The 12,019-nt window shown below is 43.2% G+C and overlaps 1 protein-coding gene across 1 annotated transcript in view; it reads right to left on the reverse strand.

Annotated features, from left to right (window-relative positions):
* KMT2C (lysine (K)-specific methyltransferase 2C) overlaps positions 1-12,019 on the reverse strand; it is a 155,141-nt gene that overhangs the window by 123,430 nt on the left and 19,692 nt on the right. The window contains exon 3 of the mRNA XM_009886782.1: positions 785-991. Within this exon, the coding sequence (XP_009885084.1) occupies positions 785-991 (207 nt within the window). The remainder of the gene's footprint in view (positions 1-784; positions 992-12,019) is intronic.

A 12,019-nucleotide genomic window follows, 5' to 3' on the forward strand; every position in this document is an offset into this window, starting at 1 on the left:
GCCACCACCGCCGCCATGGCTGCCCTGCTCCCGAGCCTGGTGATCTCCGCGTTCACAGCGCAGCCGCCGAACCGAGCCCGCTGTGACAGAACCCCTCCAGCCGGGGAAAAACTCCTGCGCAGACGGATTTAAAAACGCGCTTCTGCCGTCAGTTGCAGCTTAAGTGGCACTGCCCGGCACGCTGAGGTGAACTCCGCCGTGGAGCTGCGTGCGGCCCTGCCGTTTTACTGTTCATCGACGGTGGAACCGACCTGAGAGGAATCGGGCCGCGGCCCTCCCGAGGGCGAAGCCCACCCCGCCGGGGAACCCGCTGGGGAACCCGTCGCTGAGGGGCGAGACACACGCTGCGTGCCCGACACCACGCCAGGGCCATGGCGAGAGCCCACTGCGGTGGGAAGGGGACAAAGCTTCAACAGCATGGGCACAGCCTTCCAGTTACTCCAGTCTACGCAATACGCGAAGTGTCAGAACTCCATTATCTTCTACTCCTGTGCATACGACTGCGTCAACCTCACCAGTACGCCTGTGCCGTACAGCTACGCTGCTTCTCCACGTTCTTCCAGAGCCAAGATTCACACTGGAGGGGAGAAACCAACCGATCTTTCAAAGCAGAAGCGACAGCTATTCCTCTACTGCTGGTGCTTGGGGTCTTCTCCCCAAAAAGTGACTAATATTAATGAACCATATTTTCACAAATACAGGTTATTTGCCTACTGCAGCACAGTATCTGTAAAGATGCTTCCCGAGTGTCATGAAAAAAAATATTATTGTAAAACAGACTTACTTCTTCTGTCCTCTTTGTTTGCGCGGCACTGAGTTTTGCCTTGGAGTTCTCTCACAAGCTCCATCGGTGCTGTCGCTGGCTTCACTCTTATTTAAAGGCTGGTTTTTCCATGGGATAACATACCCAGGAGTTGGACTGAATTGTTTTAAGTCTCCTTGTCCTAATGAGCTCCGTTCTCCACAGTAACAAAAGGCGCAGAGTTGTTCGCTGTGAAAGGGAAGATAATTACTTCTTTTGAGGGGGGGGGACAACAGCAGAGGATACACCATCAAAGAGCAACTTTCATGCCAATTTACCCCTCTATAATAAAACAATAAAAGCTCCCAAGTGCTGTCAGGTATCAGAATTTAGCATTCAGGAACACTATTTCCAGCTGATTTAAAGTTACGTTAAAAGAACTTTTTTGTTCACAAAAGTGCATGATTAACAAAACAAAAAGGAAACCCCACATATAATATTCAAATGATTAATACAACCTTTTTGTTCAAAAATTCGGTATCTCTACATGCATGCTTACTGAAAGATGGCAGAAAACGGGTCAAAAAAAAGAAAAGAATGAGAGGCAAAACTTAATTTAACACCTCACACCCATTCAAAGAACTCAGCGTTGCCATCAGAAAAGGCAAAGCTCTGCTTTTTTGAACACAGTTAGAACATTATTACTCATATACCTTTCTGTAAGCACATACACCTTGAGTGTACCACAATGTGCAAATGCTACGTACCAAAAGGTTTAATTAAACATGGGAAAAATGGAATAATGAGAAAAATCACAGCAATGGCTACAGTCACACATATCAGGGCATATGACATACACAAATCCAAATATCCTCATTTACTTTAGTATGTAAAAACAAAACAATACCTAAAAGTTTTACTAGAAGAAGTTTACATTTACAGAACTGTGACCGCTACAATATCCCTGTACCATTTGCAATTATGTTTTTAACATGCATAACATAGCAACAGCATTGAAGTGACAGCTCTGACAGCGCTCCTTGTGTCACATCATATGGAAGCTACTGAAAAATATTTCTGTAATAAACATATCCACAAACTTAAAATGTGAACTTCTGCAACTAATGCAGCTTGCATTAAAGGAAGGCCATTTAACACATTTTTTTTATGCTTAAATGAGCAATTCTGTTTTCTTCATATTTATGCCCCTAAGACCCCAAAAAGATGCCTTAGGGAATCAGGCACTTTATCCGGATAGAGGCTTGGTTGAGCCTGGATCCCATTTAAATGGATTTCAGTGCATCTGCAAGGTGGCATATTTGGGTTTGGGGCACTCTGTGTTGGGTGGGTGAGTGGAGGGAGGCAAGGTGGGAGGAAGAAAAAACCTGAAGGCTAAACTCCTGTATAATATTCACTGAATTCTGGGGTGAAAAATATGGAGTGCCTGTGATTTTCAGCCAAGTGAGGCAAGAGCAACAACAGAAAAAGGTGAAAAGTAGAAAAGGAAAGTCCCAGATCACAACAGAAGACACTGAAAAGCCAACAAAGTCCCTTAGATTTGGTTTAACATACTCTGTGATGGGTATTTCTGCCCTCACCATAGAGCAATAAGGGGGGGGGCGGGCAGTGGTGGTGTGTGTGTGTGTGAATTAAAGTGCGTACTACTATTCCAGTACTGGTAATTGCAGACAATCAGATGCTAAGCAAGGCAGCAGCACGTCAGGAGCACTGAGCCCAAAATGAAGCCAAATACTTTTATTCGTGCTCTATAGATAGGACTGCACCGTTCCTAAGGCAGACAGACCTTTGAGGACGTGCAGGTTGGTGGGCAGGTAAAACAGGTCCCGTTCACGGTACCCAAATTAAGACCCAACCACAGTACTGTTAGGAAACATTCATCCTCACATTGGTGGCCTCGGTCGCACATCCCTCCCTCATCCCACCTGAGCACAGGACCAGCATCAGCCTGCGCAACCCCCGGCGCTGACAGTAAATGTCTGACATCTTCCGGAAATCTTTAGAAAGAGGTACCCGAAGATAAGAAGATGCAAAGAAAATATGGATGAACATAGCAGAAGAATGGGGAAAAAATAATAGCTACAGCTAAACAGTATAAACATCTATTTTATAAGCTAATTTATAAATAAATGTTTGTATGTCACTGAATATAACCACCAGACTACCAGTGAAACCTGACCGGGCCTCACAGCCAGAGGTGGTAAGAAGGGAAAGCAAAGCTATTTATGCTCGTTGAGACTAGAGAGACTTGTGAGGAGACTTAAGAGATTTGAACAGGCAGCACCGTGGTACATAAATTACACTAGTTACAAACACAAGATTATTCACAGTGGAATAAATAATTATTCATACATCCTGTTAGCACAGACTATCACTGCTCATTAAAAGACTCGAGGATAATTACAACTAAATAAACAAAGCTCCTTAAAGTGAAGTCGTAGCAAATATGCAATAATGTTCAGGTTTATAAAAGAAAAATACGAAACAGTAATTAAAAAAAAAAAAACAAAGTAACTTTTAAAGTGGTAGGATTTGAAAAAGGCATACGGGGTAAAGCAGGTATTTGTGGAGCCTGTAAGGCAGCTCCTGCATCACAACTTCCAGCAGTGGCTTTCTGCAGGCAGCGGGAAGCGAAACAACAGGAGCAGCGAGTTTCACAGCTACTCTGCGGCGCGGTGCGGACAGCTGTGAAGCTGTCAAGAATCATATGGTTGGTGCTACTGCTCCTGCTCCGGCAAAGCTGGGGATCACAGCTGAAGCAAGCGCCCAAGCGCTTACTGACGGGGGGCGGGGGGAACTGTGGGAACCCTTCGGTAAAGGTTTGCGAACACACAGATCATAGAATCACAGCTGCAGAAGGAAAAGCCAGGAGCGGCAGAACATTCCCAGACCAAAGCCAAGAGACTGTGGGGCTGAGATAGAAGGGGAGGGATTATAAAAGGGGGGTGAAGGTTTCACACTTTCCAGGGAAGGTAAGCAGAGGGGCTTCAAATGTATCAGGCACCCAAATTCCTAGAAACAACCAGCGGCAGCCTACACCTTGTCTAGCGTCTGGATGCTAGAGAGACCTTCCACAGGAAAGCCACGGTCCTCCGCTTCCCAACACGTCACGTTGCAGATTCATCAAGCAGTACAAAGTGGCCAGTTCCATCACGTTAGCCTTTTAGGTTTAAGTGCTCAGTAAATATTTTAAGTTACGTCTGTATGGGCAGAAGGTAGAGTTTTTTATTCCTATCATCTGAGGATTGCAAAAAGTACTTACAAATCTACTTTCCATATGTCAATATGCAATTAGAGGATCTAAATCTGTGATGCAAGAAGAGCTCTCATATTGAAGATAACGAAATTGAGATACTGGCAAATCTTAAGATCAAATCCTAGATCTGTTATCTTAATTAGCATATTTTCAGAACAGGCTAATTCAAAATGGGATAACAAGCAAGAGATGATGTGTCACATATTTTTTCATAAGCTACTAAGGAAAAAAAGAAAGAGAAAGCTCACCAATACTCCAGATATATCTATGATGCTCCCAACCAAAGTATAAATTCATCGTTATTTGTAACTTCAACTTACTTCCTAAATTTTCCCAGAACAAACGCTACCTTTTTATATAGGTTTAAAATTCCACAGGTGGTTTATATAGCAGGTGCTTATATACCTCACCTCATCCCAAAGGATTTCATACATCTGTATGCACACAAATTTTAATCCATAATGCAGAGGAAAAAACGTAATGTACAAGTGGGTTTAGGGGATGTGGTAAAAGGCAGTAAGGCTAATAGTGTCTGAAAGTAATGTCTGTTCCTACCAAACCATGAGAGGAGACCCAGACTTGGATCTTGTTAGAAAGATGCCCTTTCTAACAGGAAACATGTCAATCTCAGCACTGTGTCACAGCCATTTTCTTCTACAAGTTCTTATTTCATTGAGTTGTCCCATCAGTGCCTCTTCCTCACAAAAAATTTACTCAACCCCCTGGCAAGAATCTAAGATGCTATGACCCTTCACAGTCCACATCCCGACCCAGGAAAGCAAAATGCCCTCCAGCCAGTTAATCCCAGAGGAAAGAACAGTCACTATTTCCTCTACTTGACCAATGACATACAGTCATTAGGACTCATCCTAAAACACAGACTTTCCCGTTGAAAGGAGTTCATTTCAACACACGCAGTATTGGGCAACTAGTTGCACAATATTAAATTACAACCAGAGAAGGAAAAACATCTTCTGGTTTGGTTTGCTTGCAAATACTCAGTCAGAGAATTAAGGTGAAATTGACCGTCCCCAAAACTTTTTTTTAACAGAATGAAGGCTGGCCATCAGGCTTACCAACACTTCAAGCACACCAAGTGCCACTGTAGTTATACTCCCAAGAGTAAGCAGAAGCCCCTCCTGGATCCTTCTGAGTTGGGAAATGGCACTGGGGTATCCTGTGTCAGCCAAGGCTCCTTGATACGAAGCAGATGTGCAGACTGACTTATGTAAACATGTTTTGTTTATGCGGTGTCCCGTATCTCACACATCTACACTTGTGTCTGCATGAGTAGCGTCCTGTGCAGCTGGTGGAAATCTTCAGATTGGTCCACGTGAGTTTTTGTGACCCTCAACAGTATCAGATGTGACCTCTCACTCTCCTGCCTGTTTTTCTTACCTGGGTAGAAGGCACGACAGTCTGTCATATGGGGCACTCCCATCCACCCACAACTCTGTGTAAACAGCTGGGGGAATAAATTTCCCTTCCTCATTTTCATAGGAATAACTTCCTTCCATGTCTCCGGGACTCCCATACAGCTGAATGCCAAGGGACAGCAAGCGGCCGATGTTGAGCATGTCTATCAGTAACATGCTTGAAGTTATACAACCCTTTTAGTATTAAATGGTAAAGGAGGCAGAGTAAAGAAAATCCTGCAGACGCCTGTTCTGCAGAGAAGTGTTAAAGGTCCCCTTCCTTCAGGAGAACGTTGTCCTGGTTTGAGGTAAAACAGGACCAATTTTGTTCAGTAACTTCGCTTCTTAGCTGGGCCTCTTCTAACTACTGAAATGAACAGCATATTGTGCAGACAGTGTTCTCTCTCTCAGAGTGATAATACCAATGTTTATAGTTGATGCCCAGCCATGGTATGCAGAGAGGACCTTGCTTATACTTAATGCTGTAACCCCCAAGGCCAACCAACTTTGTTATTTGCCCCACTGGAGGGTCGGAAGCAGAAAAGCATAGTGGGGTTCCACCTGCAGGGAGGAGCGGACAGGACAGGTGACCCAAAACTGACCAACAGGATATTCCATCCCATCTGCCTCATGCTCAGTATAAAAGCTGAGGGATCAAAGGGTCAGCCCTCCTTCTTCAGTGGCCAATGTACGAGGAGGGCTCTGTGTGTTCATCTGCCCGTAATCCCAATCCTGAATGCAGATCTGGAATCCAGTTCCCATCAGTCACCGAGTCCAGCCTGGGACTGCCCCAGTGCCAGCCGGTGTCGTGACTGTCGTCTCGGGAGCTTGACACGGTTTTGTATCTATTTCATTATTTCTTTATATTTTATTATTAATATTTCATTAAAATGGTTTAGTTCCTTCTAAACTCATACCTGTCTTTTTCCTCTCCTCTGCCTCTCTCTTTGAAGAGGGGTAGAGGGGAGCATCTGTTGGTCCCATCTGGGGTCCCCCACATCCCCAGTAGCTGATTTGGCCTAAACCACGACAAACACGCACAGGGCAGTCCAAGCATCCTACAGAGATGAATGAAGCAGTAACAGCGGGAGAAGTACAAACTCATGGATTCAGCTCAAGAGATGCTCTCCTCTCACCTGTCCTCAAATCCCTCTCAGCCTACTGTGGGACGCTGATTATCAAAGAAGTTTTACTGTGCATTCACCTTTTCAATCAATCTCATTAAAAGTGGAGGTTGTTGTTGCTGTTTAAACAGGAAAAGGCAATGGATTGTATCTAAGAAAACCCAAGGCATGGCAGTTTCAGTAATATCCACCACCTATAACCATCACCTTAACATTAAATACTATTACAGATGATCACTTCTGCCATTTGCCATGATAATGATTGCAATAAAGTTTAAAAAAAAAATCATTGGAAAGTGTAAAAATAAAGATCTATTGCATTCACGGTTTGGGTTGAAAAAGAAGGTGAACAGGGTATCATTTGATTTTTGCTATGACTTTGTTTTTAAAGGAATTATGCAATAATTTTCTTCAGTGTCTGCAGATGCCTTCAGGGTGTCTTTTTCACACACACTTTAGCATTTTTGAAAGGTGAAACTGAGAAGTGTAAAACCTTGAGTTGTGTTGGCAAAGTTGATACAGAAATTTAAAGTGTTTTTAACATCTATTTTTCACAATTAAAATTAAGCTCAGCACAATGAAATGGAGTATTTGGGAGCAAAACAGAACTTCAGAGCATCGTTTGTACTGATTACCGGAACAGACTGATGAGTATTAGCCTTGAGAATTCTTCTCCCACCTAACCCTGTTAGTAGTTTTACCATATGTTAAAAGGCTAAGTTAAACGCTACGGGGGATCTACTGTTTATTTAGCTATGCCAAGTTGTGCCAAAGCACAAACTACTTTGCCTTCACTCTCATTTTATATTGTGTTTTTAAAGAGTGAATTGTTTTTGTCCTTAGCAAAGATGCACTGTTGTATCATTTATGTAAATTCAAATCAAGACTTGCAAGCTGCATTTTAAGTGAAGAAAAAGATTTCTGGCTTAAAAAAACCCACTGCATCAGGGGGTCTGCATCAGTGTGAGTTCTAATACATGTGAGATATTCACAGAGGTGAAGTTATTCTAAAACTCAGGGGTTTAGATGAAGCTTTTCAGCTTCATCTAAATATCCTGTAAATATCTGGACCTCAATAATGAAGAAGCTTGAAAGGAAACTACCAAAGAAAACTCATTAGGTGATGCATAATAACTTCACGCTGATACAGGTTTAATAACCCAATAAATCACCCTTCTGAATGAATGATACTAAGGATAGAGAAGGATGAAAAGTGCAACATGGAGATACCACAAAGAGAGAGATACAGAAGTTCTCAGCTGCAAGCTATATTTAAGCGTTTGATATGCAAAGTGTTCTCCTTCCAATAGGAAACTGAATCACAGAACAACTTGAAATGTTGAAGTGGTTTGACACTATTACACAGAGTTGGTTTTGAAATGAGTATTTAATTTATGCAGCACAATTCCTTTAAAAAAAGGAGGGCAGGAAGGAGTTCATATGAACTTCAGGTGAAGAATTTTAAAACTTTAAGTTTGCATAAAGCAATTAAACTGCATTAGACAATAATTGCTTTTCAATTTCTTCAAACCAGCACAGTTGGAGTTCTACAGCCATATAATCAACTTAATGATACTCTTCTCATTTGTAAGAAAGAAAACATTATCGTCCAAACACCACTACAAAAACAACGCCTTTTACTGACATTTCAAAATTTAAAAAATAAGAAAATATGCTCTCATACACCATCAATACGTGTCAGCTTTAATTTAAACAAGTGTTTAAAGCTCAGTTAGGATTCCATACACCCTATATGCAGAAGAGGCTACCAGAATGCCAGTGCGGAATAAAATTAATTTAAAGGTCTAGTCCAAAGCCATCTAGTCAGTTCTTTGATCTCCATCTGAACTGCTCGTACTCCCAAACAAAAATCCCACGTAGAATGCAACCATGAGCATACCCGAAAGTGATACTTCAGGCAAATTTGAGAGATTATTCAACCTCTGAGCTGTAAAACCCAAAGGATAGAAAGTACCGTGCCCTGTATCTTCACTGTGCCTTTATGCCCAGAAAGTATCGTCTGTTCAAGCCAAATTCCCTCTCTTCGCAAATCAACATAAAAAACTGCATAAACCTGGCAGAGGTGGCAGCACCTCTTAGGAGGCAACTTCAAAGGAACAGTAAGTCGGGTCTTACTACCTGAAAACTACTGAAATTTAACATATGCGAAGTTGGTTTAAATAGCAGTTTTTCAAGAAAGTTTCCTCAAAACTGTCCAGTCCCGTTAGGGAATGGAAAAACACGCTGTTCTGCATAATTCAAACTTTGTATTTTTTCTTTGGAAATACGTTTACAGAAGAGATGAAATACAACAGAGTGGGGCTCTACTCAAAACTGCTGGGTCAGGTTAAAGGTTCATCCAGCCCCATATGGTCAGTGTTAGGAACAGGGTAAGCAGACACACAGGGATATTAAAGAGCAGAGCAAACATATGACAAGTCTTATGAGGAACGACTGAGGGAACTGGGGTTGTTCAGCCTGGAGAAGAGGAGGCTGAGGGGAGACCTTATAGCTCTCTACAGCGACCTGAAAGGAGGTTGTAGAGAGGTGGGGGCTGACCTCTTCTCCCTGGTGACAAGTGATAGGACGAGAGGAAATGGGTTCAAGTTATGTCAGACAAGGTTCCGATTGGATATTAGGAAAGATATTTGCACTGAAAGGGTTATTAAACATTGGAACAGGCTGCCCAGGGAGGGGGGGGATTTGCCATCCCTGGAGGAGTTTAAAGAAAGGGTAGATGCGGTACTTGAGGACATCGTTTAGAAGTGGTTTTGTCAGGGTAGGTTAATGGTTGGACTTGATGATCTTAAAGGTCCCTTCCAACCTCAGCAATTCTATGATTCTATATGATACTGCCCATGCCTTCCAGCACTTTCAGTTCAGGGCCTCCCTCTATCAGCTATGATTCCTATATATTCAGTAATTCCCAGTTTCCCTTTCATGAACTTGCCCAGTCGGCTCTTGACCTCACATAAATTTTCAGCAATCCACATCATCCTCTGGCAAGGATTTCCATGTCACTCTAGACAACTATCCGCTATGCACTCGCCTCCTTTTATTTTGCATCTAACCCTTAGTAGTTTCACTTGATGACCCTCAGTTTCTTGCATTAAAAGAAACTCAACAGTCGATCGATCTATAGCTACCCTCCCCATGCCACCTATGATTTTAAAAGCCTCTTAGCTTCCTCCTCCAATCTATTCCGCAGACTGAAAGGTCCTGCCTTACTTAACTGTTCCCCATAGGAAAGCTACTCCATGTCTTTGATCAACTTTGCTGCTGCTCTGTAAGCTTTTTAAGTTTTACTATATTCATTTTTGAAGTTACAGAGACACTTTCTGTAACCCTATGAAAATCAGTCCAAACTCGTTTCTCCAAACATTTCGAACCTCGCCAAGAAGATTGCACCAAAGCTACAAGCCCCAAAATTCTCTCTTCATTAAGCACGCTCCATTCTCTCTTAGTTGCTGTGTGCAAGCACACTCCATGTGCACCATCCTGACCCTGTGAAGGAACATCTTTCTGGCAAAGGTTAGAGACACTCATAGGGGTCATCTCTGCAACTATGGCTTAGGGATGCTGGGAGTCCAGATATTGCCATTTAAATTGCCTGTACTTCCAATCAGCTGTGAAATGGAAGCGAAGGAAGGAATGACGAATGAATGGGCAGGGCACGACAGAGGGCTTGCTGTGCAAGGGAAATGGAAGGTGATGGAGAGACAGGACAGTTGACTGTGGGGAATAATACAGATCACAGAGAAAGCCCAAGGAAGCAGGAGGAGAACACACCCTCAGCTGACAAGGAAAATGAGCAAAAAAAAATGGAGAAAGGGGTGAAAAGAAATATCATGTCACAAACACCTGTCTGGGAGCTGCTGGAGGTACAGGGAAGGAAAATGCAGATCAGGTGAAGAGCCAAAAAAGAAACCACAACTGAGTGGACACTGAAACAATGATTAGAACTGATGAGCAGAAACGAGGATTAGAAAAATAAAAGAGAATGGGAGTATGATGAGGAGTCAACAACGTGAAAAAGGACAACAGTCTGACAAAGAAAGATGGAGGCAAAAACCCCCATAAAAGGTGACATGTGGAAGAAATGAGAGAATACACTGTATTCACTCAACACTGGAACAGAACTAAAGATCCCAGACTCTCATCAGCACCTGCGATTAACATGTATCTGTGCAACCCCCTGACAAAGCAGGCATCCCATCCACTGCCGAGCTTGGTCTACACGGAACACTGTGGAACCAGTACTGCTGTCGGTCCTTCGGCATGGTCTGACAGACTGCCGGCCATGAAATCGCCCTCATGGGATGTTTCTGTCTGTCTGACTGCCATCTCTCAGAGGAAGGAAGATCTGTCCACTCAATAGAACTGACCCGCCAGCACCAGGGCTTGCTGCCCATCAGCGTTAGGACAGCTGCATGTAAGCAGCGGGACAGACCCAGGTGGAGACACCTTGGTAGGATGGGAGAGAGACAGAGAAACTGCCTAAAAACATCTGTGAGAGGCTGAGAGTGGGACTCCAGAGACCAGGAGCACCTGCTCACACAGGGCAGGAGATATTTCAAAGTACGGTTTCTGTGGTTAGACCATTTTATGTAACAGATTAATTGAAGGAGCAAAGGACCATGCAAGCTAAAGGCCCAGTCATGAATGTCATTGCTCATGCGAGTCAAATCCCACGAGGAGCAAGTTCTACATGAGAGCATTAAACACATGATGGTCACAATGTCAACTGTTCAACCAAAGAAAAAGGCAGGATTAAGGCTGCCTGTGAAACCTTTCTTTGGCCCCGTTCATGCAATAGGCCTTCTGCGCTTCAAGAAAGAAAGATGATGACCATCTGGAGAGAACTCAAAACAGTAAGAAGAATCAGAGCTCAAGGAGACATCATCTACAAAGAAAGTATGAACAAATCTGGGATTTCTGTTACGGGGTAAAGTACACTGGGGAAGTAAACCAAGAGCCTTTCGCAAAAATCTATCCTTCGTTATCCCTGGCAGATGGTACAAACAGTAATGGGATAAACCCAGAATGAGGAGAGTGTGGGTTAGATGTGAGGAAAGTGTTTCCAACAGTAAGACCAAAGAATAGACTGGAAGGGACTGTTTAGAGAAAGTCTGGAGTTTTTATTATTGGAAAATTTAAGAGCAATTTATGTAAACTTCTGTCAGGAATGACAGCTGTCAACATCTGCCTTGAAAAAAGGAGGTGAACTAGATAACTTCCAAAGGTCCCTTCCTGCCTGACGAATCTGAGGTAGAGTTGGTTTCACAGAATCACTGAATTTTCAGAGTCGGAAGGGACCTCTAGAGATCATCTAGTCCAACTCCCCTGCTAAAGCAGGACTGCCTAGAGCACATTGCTCAGGACTGCATCCAGGCGCCTCTTGAAATTCAAATCTCCAGAGAAGGAGACTCCACAACCTCCCTGGGCAGCCTGTGCCACTGCTCTG

This window comes from Charadrius vociferus, unplaced genomic scaffold (genome assembly GCF_000708025.1).
Source record: "Charadrius vociferus isolate BGI_N301 unplaced genomic scaffold, ASM70802v2 scaffold255, whole genome shotgun sequence".
NCBI lineage: Eukaryota > Metazoa > Chordata > Aves > Charadriiformes > Charadriidae > Charadrius > Charadrius vociferus.